Here is a 20022-nt window from a genome sequence, read left to right as displayed (position 1 = left end):
GGTTTAAGAAATACCTTATGGTAACAAAATTTGTGCTAAAGTAGGAAATTATTCTTGAAAGAAATTCAAGCATTATATTTTTCTTGGAGGTCTCTCCTGGTACATTGTAATCTCCATATTCCGCTTTATATCCCATCTGTCTATATACATCTGTTGTCTCTTGCTCTGTACCTAGACCACAAACAGTTTCAGCCAGCAAAACATCTATTTTGTGTAATGTGCCTTCATAGGGCTATAGTAAGCTATATATTAAACAATAATAAACTTTTCTAATATTAAAAATTAAAAAAAGCTAGCTTACGAATTTGTATTGAAAAACATCCAGGGTGGCTTATTTCAAAAGGAACAGAGACAAAAATATGACCGAACTGCTCCTCTGAATGCATCATATTGTATTTTATTTTCTCGAGTTTTTTAAAATGAATGCACAAAAGGTCAATGAATTTAGACAAATAATTTATTTTTGTTTTATTTATTCATTATTTTATGTACATTTGGCATTTTGCAATACTGTAAAAGGGAAACAAATTAAGTGCAAAGCAAAATAACTATTATAGGTTGAATATATTTTAACACTTTTCCGTCATCTCTGAATTAGCAGACACTGACAACTCAGTGAGGACATTAATTTCAACTTCTTTATACAGGCAGTAACGAAATAAAACTGCACAATAAAGTATTACGACACTTTAAATGATCCAACATATCAGAAGAAAAACAGACTTAATTTACTAAATTGAAATCACTGGTTAACTTTTTTAAGATAAAAAGAAAGTATCTTTGAGTTAGCAATATAAGGCATTAGATAATTTCTCCATAATAATTTAAATCCTTCATAAATATAGGGTTAACATCTCTGTTTTGTGTATGTGTGTGTTCAAGTAAACCCCTACCTTATACCACAGAAACATGAGTCAAAGGCATTTAAATGAGGAGGAGCCTGGTATCTATGCCTGGGCTATGTCTGCATATGCACAGACACCGTTGGGTTTACAAACCTCCTGCTTGGTTTTGCTAACCACTGCCTTCACCATACTTTAAATATGCTCTTATTAGCTTTTCCAATCTAAACCTCTCAACACCTGTTTCTCAAAGGACTTTTGTTGGGGAATTTATTGAAGCCAGTTAGGACCCGCATGTTCTTATATATTCACAGTAGCATTTTATACTTTAGGGCTCGAACCACTATCATTAAGTGCAAATGAATAACCTCCCTTTGGACATTTTTGTGGCACGGTACTGAGGAACAATGTAAAAGTTAAGAAGCTTTGAATCATGACGAAGAGTGGCTATCCTCGTTTATGCTAATTTGAATTAAAATATTTGCATAACCAACATACTCCCACCTGCTGCTTGTTATTCTTTTAATTGAAGATAAATGCCCCTTTCCTTCAGCTGGCCTAATTACCCAAATTGGGGGGGCAGGGAGGGGGGGGAAACAACTACTAGAAAAAAAAGGCTTTCTAGTTTTAGCCAAGATATTTTGTAGGGAGCAATCAGATACAGTTCAACAACCAGAGCAAAGAAAGTTGTGGCCTTTGGTGGACGCAAGTGAAACTAGGGGACTAATTGGGAGCACTGAAAGGTAAGCAACCTTTTACTCTGAATCCACTCATACTAGCTTCCAACAGAAATTTTTTATAGTCTACATAGACCTCTGCTTCTCCAGAGGTCAATTCAAGACCTCAGTTTAAGATTAGTCTCCTAGGGTCTTGTCACTGGGTAGGTAGGTTCTTCTATAGGGTAATTCAGATCAGGTTATCAGTTTCCTAACTTAAGTACTTACTCTGGATATTTAAAAAAATATCCTCCAGCTACAGAAAACGTGCTTAGAGGCAATTATCCCTTTTGTCCTTCTCAATTTACTACAAAAAGGCATAATTTGCTTCTGGTGCTTACTGGCATAGCATGCACAGCACAGCTATTTACAAACAGTGTCCAGAACTATTCCCTCTATTGCTGCTCTTTCACCTTTTATAGAAATTAGTCTTTAAAAGGTAACCCAGTAGGAGTTTCTTGTTACATTACTCAAACTCCTATTGTTGCGACAGAAAATGGAGCATACTATTAAATCAAAAATACAATGCAAGTATTTTGTTGCTGGCTAATTGATGGGGAGCAGGGAGAGACCTACTATTTTTAAATTAATACAGGTGCTGGGTTTAGATATTTAAATTTGAAGGTCTGGAGATGCCATTCCTTCTCATTCACACATAGAAATAAACATGAGCAGGAAATTTCCCCAGGCAATTCATGCACCTCACTTACAAACATCAGGCCAATCTCCACAACCCCCAACTCCATTATCTGCCTGGTAAGGACATGAATGCAAAACACCACAAGATGCTAAAGAGCTGCAGTGGCTTTATGCTCACTAGGTAGATCCAGAATGATCAACATCATACAGATTTCTCTAAGATGGCTCAGGGGCAACTGTAATTGTCTGTATGCAAAAGTTAAATCACAAGCTGTAAGGTCCCCCTGTGAATACATCAATTCCTGGTTGTTTTAATTCACTTTTAGTAACTATTCCAAAATAACTTCAAGCATAGACTAGCCATTAGTTTCCAAATCACAACCAAATCAGGTATTTTTAATTCATCTCTATTACTTTCAGAACAGTATATATGTGGAGAAATCTGTGGCACTGCTGTGAAGAAAATAAATCTAGAGCAACCAAGGTCTGACAAAAGGAAACCCATCTTCTGATGGTGAGTAAAGGGCTGTACTCTTGCAAATGGTAAAATAATAAATAAATACAAAAAAGATGGGAATTCACCACAATTATATCCATTATCTCCCTAAAATGCTCAGACAGCTCAGTATTTCATAAACTTGGTCCTCTTTTTCACCTGAATTCAAATGTTCATGTTTAACACCATGAACAGTTAACTACTGTACTCAGTTCGCAATAGAGTAAGCAGGAATAACTGGCATCTAAACAATGTGTAAGATTTATGTAAACAAATACTAAAGATATTAAAACTAAACTGTTCCTAATGTATTACATAAACTCAGTTTCTAAACAGAAACTACTGTCAGTACCCAAGAATAGGGTTATTTATCTTAGTCCTTGGTGTAGCTTTCAGACTTTGGAGTGATCACACTCCTGTAAACTGTGTGTTTTGTACGTTACAGAACTGTATGTTGAAAACGATACCAAAATTTTACTTCAATAAGTCACATTTAGCTTTTCCTTAATCCGTGAAAAATGTTACTTGTCTTAAAATGACAAAAAAGGAAATTAAGAAGATTCTTGTGGCTGTTCTCAACATCACAAGTTCCTATCTATTCTTCCTTTTCTCCCCTCCCTACCTTCTTCAGCAATCAGTACACTGAAGCAAACAAAACAACCACAGGGCATGTCTCGAATCACAGAATGATAGAATGTATGAGGTTGGAAAGGGACCTCTGGAGGTCAACTAGTCCAGCCTCCAACTGCTCAAGCAGGGCCACCTAGAGTCAGTTGCCCCCGATGGAATCTCCAAGGATGGAGATTCCACAACCTCTGTGGGCACCCTGTGCCAAGGCCTGGTTACCCTTACCATACAGTGTGTCATCTTGTGTTAAGTTAGAGCCTCCTATATTTCAGTTTGTGCCCATTGCCTCTTGTCCTTTCCACAGCCATCACTGAGAAGAATCTGGCTGTCGCTTCTTCATTCCCCACCCTCCATCAGGTATTCCCACACATTGATCAGATTTCCCCTGGGCCTTCTCTTCTTTAGAGCCTTCACTTTAACATTTTTTCCTCCAAACTGCAGTTTATTTGTCCTCAGAAAAGGACCAATTGCAAAGAACCTAAGCAATTAAGCACCTGAGTGTACATGCACAAAATAATTTCAGATTTTAACGAAAAATGTGGCTGGGCAGTTGTAGGCAAAGAAAAATATTTTTATGTACTTCATAAAAATGAAATGAAGAGACATCATTAACTACTGCACAAATACGTACATGAAAGCCTCTAAATGCTAGATCTTGACTTAAAAGTATGAGCATGTGATATTATGTGGGAAGCTACGTTTCTGGGAAAGATAACAGCTGATCTGGAGCAAGGCACTTACTTTCCTCACATCTGTAAATAGCTCTGGCCACCCTTCCACTAGTTTCCACATAAATCTGGATGAGTCCCCTTTCTTTCTTTTCTCAACTTTCTTGACATTTGCATCACTTCAGTAACCGATGAAAATGAGTTTTCTAACAGTTGAGGGTATTTTTATTTGTTTATTTTTAGAAAAGGTGAACAAAACATGCAAGAGAAAAACTTCATTCCTCACAACGGATCACTTTCAATTTAGGACATCTGTCCTAACTGTGCCATTTATCATTCTTAAATGAAAACAAGACAAGGAGAAACTATAGCTATATAACTCCATCAAAAGTAATACTGCTTAGTCCATCTAGCTAAAAAGGAGAATCCCACCACTGCCTGCTAGTACAGAGGCTGAAACTTCTTAAAAAGAGCTACCTCCTGCTGAGCCGTTCTTTGAAGCTCATGAGAATCTGTAACACACAAGACTCATTTCTCATCCCTTCCTAATGTCAGTTACCACAATTTATCCCATGCCCGGGAATATTTAATAAAGAGCACCTCCTGGCATTTCATTTTCAAGTCAGAAATCTAAAAATCACAGAAATCATTATCTCAGTGAAGGACAAATGCCTTCATTTGGGAAAAAAATGTTGACTGTGTCTAACACAGCAAATTCAGATGCACTAAAACAGGATTTTCTAAGTAATTTCAAAGCTACAACTTATGGAGTCATTGTGAACGATTAATAACGAACATATAAATCAATATATATAAAGTCACTCCCATAGTCCTCACAATAAAATGCTACATTTTATCTAGTTTTTTAAAATGTAATAGTCCTGCAGATGTAAATGGGAAATATATCCCATAAGATGCAATAAGTACACCACAGTAAGAAGCAGGACTCTACACACAAGTTTTGCAAATGCACAGTGGGTAACATTTCTGATGACAGTAGAGCAATTAAACTACTCAGTCTTAATTATAGCAACATGAAAGATTATCAAAATAGTGGCAATATATCAATTACATTTGCCTGTTACTTTCATGCATTTACAGAACTATACATATAGATAGTTAAGTACATGAGATTTCAGAAGAGGGAAAGGGGATGCATTTCTAAAGAAAAAAACACCCCAAAACCCGACAAAACCCAAAAGACATACCACAGGCACTGGCAAGGGGCAGAAGAAGATCCCAGCTTTTAGAAACTTCTCAAGTTGTCAGAATTTCTTTAATTTGCTTCTTTCTGGACGGAATTTGAAAGATTTAAAGGTTTGGGGATGGATGTTGTTTCAGGCTTGTTTTTCAAGACAGCTAGTACAACACCGGATAGAATTAATCTCAGTTTAGTATCTGACCTGAGCTAAATTACAGATTCCACAGTCTCCAGAGAGGCTCTCCAGAACATGATTCATTCTACTTTCCTTAAATATCTATCTTAGGGGGTGATTAATCTCTCTCTAGAGGTGCCCAGATTCCTCCCATAAAGGAGATGCCTAACTTTAAGAGAGCTAACATTCAGTGAGATGAATTCTACTCACCGTGTACCATGATTACTGGACATCTTGTATCTGGAAAAGTTAGCATAGGAGCTCTAAGGAAAGAATCAGACAGAAAATACTAGTTTTTTAGTGGTTTCTGTTAGTTGGTTGGTTTTGGGGTTTTTTTGATCTGCAATTTGGACCTCCAAGTACATGGAGATTATAAGGTCCAAACTCCTATGCAAAACTCTTCTATATAAGTCATGCTCACTAATGTACTTAAGCAGGTATATAATTTAAAGAACAGAAATCCCATCCATTTCAATAGAGTTATCTAGTCAGACAGCTCAGAATTATGAATACAAGTAAGTACACTATTGAATTGAAGCCTTGAAGAGACTTTAAACGATAAAGGTATCATACTAGTTTTTAAAATTACCAAAGGAATTACGTATTTACCTACATGCCATCCCACATCAATTTCATAGATGGTATGGAAGCCCCCTTCTAGTGTGAGAGCAGGAGCAGTTCAGAGCAAACCTCTTTTTTTGGACATGTTAGCCATGGTTTTTTAACATTGGCTGCCAAAGCACATCTTTTACAAAGCTTCAGAAAGACAGACGAGATCAAAGGACAAAATTAAACAAAAAGAATATCCTTAAAAGTAAAATTTAGATAATGTGACTGAGGGATTGTCTAGTGATGGAGATGACAATACAATTCAAGAATAATTAAATTCCTCCAATGGAGGAATTGCCATCTTTCATTTTGGATTAAATGAAACTAGAATATAAATTTCCTGCTATATGACTGCTTCACAATGAGACAGTCCACAGTAGTTACCGGACTTTGCATTCACACTCTTCATACCCTGTAACACCTTTCATGTGTAGACAAACCAAAAGGCACTTTGGCAAAGCAACATAGGAAATCCAGCACATCTCTTGTCCAGGCTTTTTCTGCTGCATGGGTGGAGAGGAACTCAGTCTCCAGGTACGGTAAAACAACAGTTGAAAGTAGAATTGCTATGAAACATTTTTTGCTATTACACTTCACAAAAGTAATTCCTAAATGACAAACTTTGAGATTTATACATATATGTTTAAGTATGTACACACATAAAAAAAATTCATATATACATATGAACATATGCGTGTACACATATAATTTATGTATACATGTGTATAAATAGGTAGACCCACTTAAGTACAAAATAGCAGAACTAAAAAGACAGTGATCTGTTCTTGCTTCTTTGTGACATATAAGGAAGGTCTAAAAGCATGTTGTTTTCTTTATTCCTACAAGTACTACAAATTTCAAGTCTGGTCTATCTTCTCTTTGCTGGAAGACTTCTTGGGACTTATAAGGCCATAGCTAAAAGAGCTTCTTACTCTCTGATTGAAGGCTGAAGTCTAGAACTACAGATGGAAGTCACTCCAAATCACTTCTCTGCTGTTTGAATTAATTATATGTTGGCAAAAGCTAAGTTTTAAACAGTCCAAATAAAAAGCTGACTTCAATTTATCTTTCAAGTGACAATAGAGAATTCCTGAAAAAAACGACATAAACAATAGAAAATACTTCAGTATGAACAAAATGTCAATTTAAACCTCCTTCATGCTACCTAAGAAGCAACAGAGAATGAAATTCTTTACACATACGTGATTACAAAACCACTTATTTGATTCACTGATGCCACAGAATTTAAGCTGTATTATCCACCAAGTTGACCAGTTTGAAGGCACAATGGCTAACCCGCACCCCATTCTATTTACAGTGAAAAACAAACAAAAAGGATCTCTTCAGAAAAAAAGGAGATAAACATAGATGCACCCCTGAGAAGTGAAATTTTACAACAAAAACATTTGTTTGGAAACACTGTTCTTTGTAAACTCCCATTATCTGAACTTGTGTTCTCCTATAACTAGAATAATAACATTTAATATTCAATTACAATGAAATATATTACTTATAGATAAAAAAAGTTTAAAAGTTCCAAGAACAATAAATGAACCCAAACATAATTGAAAGAAATGAGGTCTCACACAGAATCATACCAAAGTTGACATCTTTCAGTGTGGAAGAAAAGTAAATCAATCTAAAGTTCTCTGACAACGCCTAGATTTCTAAAGGAAAAAAAAATGGAATGGTATAATCCAGTTGGAAATCCCATAGTGCCATCTGTGAGGAGGAAAAAATCAAAAAGCCAACTGTGCATGTCCTTCTTTGGATCTGGAATTCCCCAAAGAGTCAGCAAAATTTAAAAATTTGAAGAAACAGGTCTTTCAATAAAATCAGATAAATGTTCTGTAGCTGTTTCATGACATGGTCTCTAAAGTATTGGCACCAGCACAAAGAGATCAAAGCAGTCATTCAGGAGTCAGAGAGATTGTCAGATTTTTAATGATTCATAGCAGTCCTCTAGTAGCAGTTTGGTTATTTACTGCATGAATGAAGTGTTCTTTGCAACTGATCTTCAGTACAATAATGTACTTCTGCCAGACAAAGTATTTTTCTTCTTAGTCCAGTAGGCAATAAATGCCATCAATACAAGGATAATAGAGCCAATATCAAATGACAGGCTATATTTCATGGTCCATATTCATCAACAATGGCCAAAAAGGCAAAATTCTAAACTCAAGCTGTACATAGTGACATATTCTAGTGGTGCTATTCAAAGAAAAAAAAAAGTGAAAAGCTTCATCCAAGAAAGTGCAAAAGGAAGAAACTTTCAGAAATTGTCCACCAACAGTTTTCCTTCTCCAGAGGCTAAGCAGTGCTAAAGAGAGAGTGCAATAGTACTTTGAGCTACCATCTCTTCAAAAAACAAAACAAAACAAAAAAAACCCCAAACAAAACAAATCCAACACTGAGGTTTGGTGATTAAAAAATCACCAGATCAACATTGCCCGTTTCAAATCCGTTACATTTCCATTGCTGTTTTACTGAACAATGATGCTTGTTTTCACTCTTGGTAGTAAATTTGATGCCAGTGTAAGGGACAGTTGCTAACACATTACCGTAAATTCTACTTTTCATGGTACTCTGCACAATAATCAGATGTATCACAAATCAAGTCTTGACCACGTCAGAAATTTGAAAAACTACGCTGGAGTTTTCTACACATTACCAGCTACAACATTAAGTACCTGGCTCAAACTTTTTATATCGATACCAAGAAAGAGATGGCAATTTTCTCTTTTGCTTCTGCTCTAAGTTCAGGAGGTTCAGGTTCTTGCATTTATCTGTTGTGTCGCTTAGGCTGGACTGTAAAACATCACTACATCTATTTCAGGCGGAGGAAGGGAGAAAAACGTATCAGATACAGATCACTGCCAAACAACTGAAGAGGACAAAGTGCCTTTTTGATCTGTTCCTATACAAGCTTAAACAGCTTCAAAAACAAATAACTAATTATAGGCCAGATCACAGCATCTTATGCTGCAGGCCAAACTAGAATGCTACAATATCTGTGTATGTATATACAAATACATCTGTATACATTTATATATACACACACAAACACATAAGAAGGAAGCACCCATATTCTCCTTACTGCTCAATATTGAACGTATGCTTTCACCTGGATATTAACATAGTTTACTGTGTGTAACACCCTTTGAAGGGACATTTAAGAAGACATTCATTTGCTTTTCATTAAAGCCAAACATATGGCTGGTATTTAAAAACATGCAATTATTAACACAGAGTAAAATAATTCTTAGGTACATTATCAACTCTTTAAGAAACATAATACATTTTAATGTATTTTACCCATTTGTATAGATAATTAATAGTTTCCACTATTTCACAGCAGATTTATATTCTTCTTTAAAAAAGTCAGCGCAAATTTACAGGAAACAACTCTGTCAAATGAGTTCCACAGCAGCATATGTAGGGAGTCACTGGGTGAAACTTTTTTTTATGAACACATTAGGAAAGCTGGCATTCAGTTCTAGCACAACTCTGTTATCGATCTGTGAACAGAAGGACACATCGAGTAAAGAAAGATCTTTACAAGACTCCAGCAATTTTCTTAAAGATGCGGGGCTCACCATCCTCGTCCCTGTTCAAAAACAAAACAGAATTGTAAAGTTACTAAGAATAGTGTTTTAAAGCTGTTAGTACTGTGACATGAAAAAAATGCTACTATATCACAACTTTTATCTAGATTATTTCAATTAGTTATCAAATTAAGAGCTTCTCAGAGACTGTGCAGAACTTTTACTTTTAAAAAGCCGATGGTATTTTCTTAACTCCTTAAGGAACCATCATTTTCTATTGGGGGCAACTTTACAATTTCAAGGAGAATCTTTAACTACAGAAGCCAGGTACCCAAAGTCACAAAACCTCCCAGTGACCAGATGCTGGGCTTTAGCAGCAAGCAACACGGAACGCTACACTCATGACTCTCCTGTTGACTGCACTGACCAGCACAGCAGATGAGCTACTGGGGGCTACTCCAATTCCAAACACATCAGCAAGGCTCCCAGGGCTCTGGAGTGCGTGTGGGTGTTACACACATGCAGAGGCAATTGTTCAAGAGATTATTGATCATACCTATATGTGCACTAAATAAAACCACTATTTAATCATGCTAAACACAAGACCATAGTGAATGAACTTTTAAGTGTCACACAGGGTCAGATCAAGCATGGGATTCAGTCAGAAACCAAATAAATGGACATTTATAAGCACATATCCACACACTCATTATAGCTGATGGAAATCCAGTCAGTAGTCCACGGTGCTTAGCACAGGATGCAGCAGACTGAGCATCGGGGTATCAGTCAGTATCCAGTGCTCCTTGGGGTTCCTTACACCATACAGGACCCCATACAGAGCTGGCAGACAGTACACTGGACCCAGAAGAGGAGATTCATGCCTTACAGGAATGGCTGAAAGCCAGGCACATTACTCTAGGCAAGTGAAGTGAGTCTGGATGTCTATAATGGGCTAAATCACCCATCAAGCTCTCCTGCTAAAAAGAGTTTATATATCCAACGCTACTGCTGAAACCTGCTGGTAGACACTTCAACTTACACAGCTCCATCTTGAGCTAACTGCATCTCAGAAAGCCATCTAGTCCAGGTCCTTGTCTAGGGCCAGGGCCAATAATGTTCCCCACCTGCCCCCATCCCAAAAAAAAATGGAAAAAAGAAAAGCAAAAGCAGATTTTTAAAGTAGCTTTTCATTGGTTAATCTTCTCAACTGCCAAAAATTATCATTTTAGGGTTTTCTAAAGCTATCTTTCATGAATTCTACTGCTTTTCTGAATTTCTTCATCCTTACAGCCCCTTCACAACTTTCACAGTTTGACTAGATAATGTTAAACAAACAAGCAAAAACCCCAGTCTATTAATTGCAATAATTAAGGGGCAATGAAAGAAGCAGTGAGAGATCATTCTCAGTTCGCTATTTCTACATGACTCATAATCCCATGGACATCTGTTCCCTCAAGGCTGTCTGTTTTCCAGACTCTCTTGCATCTCAAAATGACTCCTGTTGTGTTGTTTCTGCTCTAATTTAGTGCTTTCGAAACTGGCTGACCAGAACTATACAGTGCACTGAGCGCAAAGTTAGCAAATTTATAATAAGGTCTTAGTGTGTTTTCTCTGTTTCTTGCCTAAGAAACCCTAATCTTCTCTATGCCCATTAGAATCATGTTGGGCAATGAGCTGATGTTATCCATAGGATGTGTTTCCGACAAAACAGTAGCTAATATAAGCCCAGTCCCCCATATGCTCAGTTTAATACTGTTTTGCCTCACGCAACCACTTCGCACTTGATTGAATGGCTTTTCTCCTGTTTTATCACCTGTTTAATAAGAATCACAAGATCATTCTGCCATTTTTTCAGTGTTAAGTTCTTCAGTTTAAGCTTTTTCTACCCTGAATACCTGTGTGTTGCCCTCTGGCATTATTCACCCCTTTGCCTGGTTTACTTATAAGCAGATCAGTGCAGACCCCTGGTGACCACAGTAGTGATATAACTTCACCGTGAAAAGAGACGATACCTTCTTGTCCTCTGCTGTCTCTGAAACACTCATAATCTAGAAGAAGACAGCTAAGTTACAAAAGCAGCACAACCTTGGCTAAAGCTTTTGGAAATTCAATCCTCTATGGATTGGAGCAGTGCTCAGGTTCACCAAGAACTCCAAGGAATTCTGAGAGACTGGAGAGGCAGAACTATACTATCCTTGCAGGGATGCAGCTCTGCTTCAAAATATGGTAATGGCCTTCTCATGTCTACTGACTGACTTTCTTATGGTTGCAACTGCTTTACACAGAGCAAAAGACAATACCACTGTTTTGTAGCTCCTAAACCGCACCCTTTACAGAAAGTTGGGCCATATTTGTAACTCTAGTGCTGAGGCTGATTTAAGTGACAGATCACACACCAGAAATAAGATTTCCACAGCCCTGTATTTGAGCTCATTTAGAACTCCTGCATAAATACCATTTAGTCCTAAAAATTTATTACTGTTCAATGCATTGATTTGTTCAAAAGCTTTCTATATTGGCATTCCAATTTAAGGCAGCTTTCCAGGCTAATCTCTTGGAAAGAATGGCACTGACGTAGCAGCTTTCTTGACCCCCCCCTGCCATGAACACTAATGGACAGACAACAGTTCTCCTGCAGCAGCCTTGTATCTGAGCAATCCTTCACATCCAGACTATCTACCAACCTCAGTAATTCACCTGTAAACTTCTACCATAGCTGAAATACAGTTTTAACATTCACCTTTAGCCAATGGTTCCATAATATTTTATACTGCCTTAACTCAGATTTTGTTTCGCTTTCTAGAGTTCATCTTCCTATTTCCTCTGAACAGGATTCTTTTCCAGAAAGACATCAAATGGTTTCAGTAGTCTCCAGTACTCTTCTGCATAAGCAAGGAAGTATCTAAATGTGCTCTTCAGTTATTCTGTGTCAGGCTCAGATTGGTTGCTTTGAGACATTATTGAACATCACCCAAAGACAGTCTTTGCTATCATGCCCCAAATTTTACCTCATCTACACAGACAAAGGTTGCCATTATCATTGTGATTTTTAACTCCCTTATCATACGATCCCTGTCATCACAACTGTCTGGTGGTTGATGAAACAGCTCCTATGGCTTTACCCAGAAATTCTGTAATATGTTTTATTTATTCACTTCACTTGATCATAAACTTTACCACAGTATCACTGTTCTACCATAAGGACCTGCTCTACCATTCCAAATGTGACTCTAGGAACAACACATTATGCTACTTATCTTTTTTCCACCAAGCCTTAAAATTGCTACTACATCAGCACCTTCATCTAAAACCAGTCTCATTTATGCATCACAGCTTTTATGCTTCAAGATCCAAACGTGTGTTTCTACAAAATGCTAGATCTAGATGCCTAACCATAGATTTTTTTGTGTAGGATGTTCTTCATTCCTTCCTACCTGAACTTCGACAGTTCTCCTACCATTTCATCTAAGACTAAGATTTCTGATAGATTTGCAACTAAGTAGGTCATCCTAAATTGCATGTTTTACTGTACCTGTTCGGTTTTTTTTTTCCTTCTCAAAATTTTATGTTAGGAAATACCTTTATCTAAAAGCAATCCATGGGGCTTGGTTATTCACACCTCAGGATAAGTAATCATCTGTAATCTTACTTTTATTTATACAATGTACAGTTAGTCATGCATGTATCTTAAAAGCCCATTTAAAAGCATTTCAGAATTTTTAACATAGCACATTTTCCCTTGCTTTTGAAAGACTAACAATGTATCCTGCTAGTTGCCCATGTAGTGCATTTCTTCTAGAGTCTGGAGGCTTTTGGACCTTTGTTATTTACTATAACTTCTCCTGCATGGACTAATCATCCATTTCTCAGAATACAAACATAACCAATATATTAAAATCTGCTATTTACTCCTGCTGTTCAGTTAATTCTCAGAAAAAAATTTTCTGGCATCACTTTTGTAAAATGCACTTCTAAACGATTTAATTGTATGTATCATATATCCGAGTCTTCAAATTCTAGAGCTGTTCAGGAGAGCTGTGCACTATAAAAACTGCCAGAGCCCCAGTTTCTAGGGCAAGGGATACTACTACACACCACATAATATTTAAGAGTAGAGACCTTGAAAATAACTAGCACTCTTCCCTCAAACGTTCTTACTTTTCTTCCTTCCTCCCCCAGACCAACCAGACTAGCGTTTTAGTCTTTACATTTTTTCCAATCTATTCCACACAACTCAAATTCAAAATTTTAACATGCTACACATTTTCATGTTTGAATTGACTAACTACGTGTTGATGTTCTCAAGATAAAGCTGAAAACTTTGACAGCTGGCAAGGGGGCAGTTGGGTTTTCTGTTGCTCAGGAAGGTGTGGGAGGTGTCGGCATGTAGATAGGAATACATAAATTTTTGCGGTAACAAGGGTGTCTATTTTTCATTACCTTTTTGGTGCAGGACAGAAGCAGTTGGAACTTTTGGGGAGCAAGATTAATACGACTTACTCTTCACCCTTGACAGCAGCTGGGAACTCCACAGAAACAGAAATAAGCAGCTGATATTATGTGCAAGAAAAGCTTTCAGCACTGTCAGTTCAGGTTGATTCGTCACATTCTCAACACTATATCACAGTTTGAAGACTAGTTTTTAACTACAGGTCTGGATGTGTCCACTTAACTTTTGACAGCACCAGCTGATGTACTGCATCACTACAAGACTGCCAGATGATCACAGCTGGATCATCCTACCACAAGGTGGAAATATGCCATGTCAGTCAGTGGAAAAGATGTGGGCCAACAGGAAAATGATACTTGTAAGCAGGCAGCTCAGTATGTAACAGGTGAAAGAAAGCTCAGAACAAAACTTCAAGAGAAGCACATCCTCATGTACTCAGTGACACACTTACATCACACTTCCTCTTCTAAACTTGTAATACAGTAGATAGGGACCCAATCCATGACGCGTTTTTTTAAACAGTTTACTTTATGAAGTATGTTTTACACAGCACAAACACAGCCAGACATCCATGTTGTGAAATGAGTGTTTTAAGGTGTCTCAAATCATAATGCAGCCTTGGGGGAGGGCAGGGGGTGCACCACCACAATCCAACAATGCTTTACAAGACCCATAAGTTTATTGAGCTCTTGAAAAACAGCAGTTTTCACCTTCTACAGAGTCCTCTGACTCTGTAACAAGGAAATTGCCAAACAATTATGGTAAAGGACAGATGGGTAGCAAGCTGCAGGACCTATCACCTTAAAACAGCATCCAAGCTATAATAACATGCATTTTGCATCACTTACAGCTCAACAAGATTTCTTTCAGAGGCTCAGACTACTCCAGCTCTTAAGCTATTGTGATGATAAATAATCTATAACTGAAACAAGAAGTTTTCCCTAGCCAGTTTATAAGTTCTAGCAACTGCAGAGAGACACTAGTATAGTATATTCAACGCTGGTGACATTCTGACCTCTACTTAGGTAAGTGCCTATATACAGCAAAAAAAATCTTGCTTTTATGCAGCTTTGTTGAAGCAAAAGAAGTTGCCTTACAGCACACAGTGCTAACCTAGACACAATACTTCTACACCCTCCACAATGCAGGTACAAGCCAGACATTTCTGTACTTGGAAGATGACAAAGGATATAATGAGAACATCTTTCATTCGTTCACATCACAGGGAAGACCCACTGTTCAAGGTTACTCTTGCAAAGCTGAGTGTTGACCTCCAGCCTCTAACAGCTTCAGACCTGTTGTCACACTTCTTCTAAAGGACAAAAACATATTACACATTTATGCAGCTTAAAGTAACAGGATGGCCCTACATCAGATGCCAAAAGTTAGAGCACATACAGAGATTTATGACTTTCTTAGTACTCCTGCACAGTAAGAGACTAGCTCTTTAGTTCAGACAACAGAGACTTCTGCACTTACATGAGTTACCTGGCAACTCTACCTCCAGATGACCCAACATTGTTCCACTTGACAGCTCTTTCTTTTAACCATAGACTGTAGTGCTTACTATATTCAGACAAAGAAATTAACACAGTTTTCTTGCTGTTGCCAAAAAAGCAGGGTAAGTCCCTCACATATATCGTATCACCTTGTACTGACCTGTTTACAGCAGAAGACAACCTTCTTTTCACTCTACTAAGTATTTCTCTGTAGGAAGAAAGTGAGGTCTGGTAGGTGAATACTACAGTTTTTGGTAACATCTTGCAGAGAATTCAACTGCATATCCCCTACAGAGCATTTATCTGAACCCAACATGCAACCTCACTGAGAAAGTTTGATTACAAATCCACTTGACTCAGGAACATTGGTAAGCACCTGGGGAACAGAACAAGCTCCTTTTCCCCATTCACATATTATTTTTCAACACCCCCCCCCAACATCAATAAGATGTTAAACAATTAAAACGTGAATTCAAATGCTAAAGAAGTGTGGCAACAAGCCTTCACTGCTGGCAGAGAGACAACAGAACTGGCAGACTATCCACAGGCCTAACACAGCCAAACTCTTCATTGGGGAGCCCCAGATGCAGTGAAGAGGTCTGACCACTTCATGGGTAGACACAATGCCATTGCAACAGAAATACATGGAAGTTGGTGGTCAAGAGCATATACACGTTTATGAAAGACTTAATCCACTATACCATTTGGAAATTTTTCATGTCTGAATAGGGAAATGTGCCCTTGATAATCTAGCTACAAAACAGATTCTCTTAAAGATACACAAAACACAGAACCTCCTGCGGACATATGCATCAAGTCTCCACAATTTGTACTATGTGAAGTTTTTAATCTGTTCATCCTCCTTTCCTATACTGGTCAGAAGACCATTTTGTCAGTCAAAGATGAATAACCTCTATTTCACAATAGAAGAGTGTACTACCTGTACTGGAGTGACAATCTGAAGCCATATGTTAAATATTTTGTAATGATAAATGCTGATAGCCTTCAACTTGCTTGGAACATTATTTGAGTTGAGGGCTCTCAGCTTTTTGCAGTGTCTCTCTCAACCTAAATGTAATATTTTCATTAAAATTATTAAATATTAAAAATATACAGTGCAGCTAGGGTTTTTTCCCTTTCATTTAAGTCTTCTTTTTACAACTAACCCAGTGAAAATAGGCTGTCAAAGCATAAAGAAATTACTCTCACATCGATGCCACAAACTACTCTGCTGTCCTACATTATTACAAAGACAAAATCTTATATTCCACCATATAAAGAATAAATTCAGTACCCCGCAAAACTACACTTCTCAAAGTCCTTACTCAAGAATCCAACGTATATTTACTTGAGATTTCTAAAAATATTTTTAACTATGGAAGCTGCAGAGGATTAAAAATTTCAGATTTGCTATGCTTTTTGCCCCTCACCACTTCCTTCCCACCTTTCTAGAAAGTCCATGTAAAGTTTTGCTGGTAAGTACCTTTTCATCTTTAATAACTCAAATTCCCTTCCTGATAAAAGCAACAAAGAAAGTCAGTATTGCATAGTGTATCTGTACTGCACAAAAGCAAAATCTGTTTATTGATCACAGACTCACACTATAAATATACTTTGTCACAGAAAGAAAATTATAAATAAAAGCAGAAAAAGGATAAGAAATTGGTTCTTCTTACAGTCAAAGAGAACGATTTCAGTTAAACAAAGCTGTGATCATCAAACTAAAAGTTATTGGAAAAAATCTTGCTCTTAAATCTCAGTTTAAGCAATTCATACTAAGCAGTCAAAGTACATAGTTGGTATAAACCCACTGGATTCTGAGTCAGAAACCTACTGCAGTGAGGAAGACTTCCTCTTTTTTTTTCATATGCCAAACCATAATTTTAAGAAACAATTATTTTAAAAATATGTCTAGAAGACAGTTTTGTCTTAAGGTCTCCTTTTTAACCACAAGGTTTTTGAGACACAGTCAAATAAATACCAATATTCCCGTATTTTCTTACCCAATATATCCAGCTGCCGTAAATGTGTACAGTTAGCAGCAAGCTCCTCGATGTCTGTGTCACACACAGACCTGTTGGCCGTAAGGAAGAGCTTTTGCAAGTTTGGGAGTTTACGTGCAAGGTTCGTGAAGCAGCCTGTGCTGCTCTGTAACGTAGGGCACCAACCAAGATCAAGTTCTTCCAAAAGCTGGCAGCCTGAAGCCAATTCTGCGATTCCACTTTCAGTTATGTTTTTACATCTCCACAAATCCAGACTGCGAAGCTTTTTGCATTTTGCTCCCATCATGCTTGCTATAAGGTCATAATCTTCAATCTGCAAGGAAAGCAAACACTTTGTCATGTGTACCATCTTTCCAGACATATATGCATGTTTCAAGATTTGCTTCCTAACACCTACAGATTTGTCTTAAGCATGTAATTTCTAAAGAGCTCTGAAAATTGTTCATTGTAGAGTACAATGAGGTCTACTTTTACAAAAGACAAAAATAAAATTAATTTCCTATAAATTCCAGACATAAGTGTTTTTAAATTCACTTAAAACTAAGGATCAAAATGCAGCAAAAGGTTTATTTTCTTTGAAAAGCACTTTTTTCACAGTTGTTTTTCCTGTAAAAGATTATTACAGCTACTTTTATGACCACGGGTACTGCAACCATAAGCACTTGCAGACTGAAGAACACGCTTATTTTCCAATTTAGGTTGATCAGTTGCTGCATCTCTGTCTTGTTAATTACTTTGGGCAAGCCAAAGGGACTTTTACAAGGGCATGCACTCAGGACAAGGGGTAATGGTTTTAAACTGAAAGAGGGTAGATTCAGGTAACAAAGAAATCCTTTACTGTGAGAGTGGTGAGGCACTGCAACAGGTTGCCCAGAGAAGTAGTGGATACTCCATCCTTGGAAGTGTCCAAGGCCAGGTTGGATGGGACTTTGAGCAACCAAGTCTAGTGGAAGGTGTCCCTGCCCAGGGCAGGGGGGTTGGAAACAGCTGAACTTTAAGATCCCTTCCAACCCAAACTATTCTGTGATTCTTGAACTATGAGGAAGCTCGACTAAGTTGCCCCGATCAGCAATTTGCTACCACCAGGGATAGCAGCAAGCCAGAATCCCTTTACACACAGCTCAGGTGTGCACATGCAATACAGCTCAAATGAGTGCCCTGCAGGAATTGCTGCTGTCCCTGTATTCACTTTCTTCAAACCAATGAATGTGCTCAGCAAGTCTACAACTCAAATGGCTTTTGCCAAAAGATATTGCTCTTGTGGTTGTTAACTGCAGGGTCAGACACAAGAATTAAGCTGCTAGGAATGAGATGATGTGAGTTGAATAAAAGTAAGTAATTATTATTAACTTTGGATTATTAGCCTTGGAAAGAAAAAGCAATTATGCATATAAAGAATGTCCAAAAACTGTCAAAAAACGCCTGAAGAACTATGAAAAAGCCTACAAGCTATGCTTTAGGCCCACTAAACTGGTATGTAACCCCTATGTATATGACCAAGCTGCATTTATGTTGGACTTTCCAAGCAAGTAGAGTCTAATATCAGCCTAGCATTTAACACACTGTTGTGAAACAAGGCCAGACTGAGTTCCAAAGCGAGCGAGTGCATGCACACATACACCCCAAGCGGCTCCAGTACTCACCATGACACAGCTGCCCAGGCTGAGGTGTTGCAGCTCCGAGCAGAAGTTCAGAATACTGAGCAGGGCTGTTTGCTGCCAGGGGGAACACATCCGAAGGAAATATGGAAAGTGAAACAAAGAGGTCAATTAGACATTAAAGGCTGCCACTGCGTTTCCTGAAATACAGCTCAAAATTCTGTTACGGAGGGAACAAATGCCACTTAATGAGTCCCTGGGTACTTTACCCATTGGTTGGCTTAAAGCAAAGGTAATCATTACAAACCTTTATGCAAATCACTTTGGATGGGGGTTTGCATTGCCCTGAAGATACCCACGTACCACTGACCTATCCGCTCATTTCCCATAGGAAAGCTGCAGAAGAAGTGTGGCAAGATCAAATAACAGGCAAGGCCAGCCTGAAAACACAAGAGAGTTGGCGACACACCAGAAGAAGAGCGGAGGCTCTGACATTCGCTGATCAGCTGCAGCCTGATGGAACTGCCAATAGAGCTGCACAGCATCAGTTGGTGACTTTAATGTCAAAGAGTCTCCATGCTGACAAGGATGCTGACAACCACGGAGCACCTGTCACTATTAGCATGGAGACTGAAACATGTAACATGTATTTCACAGCCCTGTTCCTGCCATTTAATGTGGTCATTCTTTTCAGAAAGCACTGCATGCTGCTCAGCCTGAAACTGGACTGAAACATCAGAGGCATCTTATAAAATGTACAGTACGTGGCCTGTCTCCTCCACAGCAAGTGAAACTTCATGGATTTTTATTTCTGTTTCTAAGACACAGAAAAGACCCTCCTGCATTGTCTGTAGTCATATTTTGTTTTCTTGTTGGAAACATGCACAGTGCAAAAAAAGAACAGTCTGGGATTCACATCACAAATAGTTGTGCATCATACTTAAAACATCACTT

General features: G+C 37.9%; 1 protein-coding gene across 2 annotated transcripts in view; it reads right to left on the bottom strand.

The window, feature by feature from the left end:
• Window positions 1-7271: 7271 nt before the first annotated feature.
• FBXL4 (F-box and leucine rich repeat protein 4) overlaps window positions 7272-20022 on the bottom strand; it is a 55031-nt gene continuing 42280 nt past the window's right edge. For both annotated transcript variants that reach the window (XM_027726111.2, XM_039390757.1), the window contains 3 exons: window positions 19114-19185; window positions 17471-17783; window positions 7272-9580 (listed from right to left, as the gene is read on the bottom strand). In XM_027726111.2, coding sequence (XP_027581912.1) covers window positions 9417-9580; window positions 17471-17783; window positions 19114-19185 — 549 coding nt within the window. In that variant the 3' untranslated portion in view covers window positions 7272-9416. The remainder of the gene's footprint in view (window positions 9581-17470; window positions 17784-19113; window positions 19186-20022) is intronic.

Source organism: Pipra filicauda, unplaced genomic scaffold (genome assembly GCF_003945595.2).
Source record: "Pipra filicauda isolate LSUMZ 115617 unplaced genomic scaffold, ASM394559v2 scaffold128_size5466820_pilon, whole genome shotgun sequence".
In the NCBI taxonomy this organism is placed as follows: Eukaryota; Metazoa; Chordata; class Aves; order Passeriformes; family Pipridae; genus Pipra; species Pipra filicauda.
Note: the sequence above shows the minus strand (reverse complement) of the source record. Positions and strands in the feature narration are given on the sequence as shown.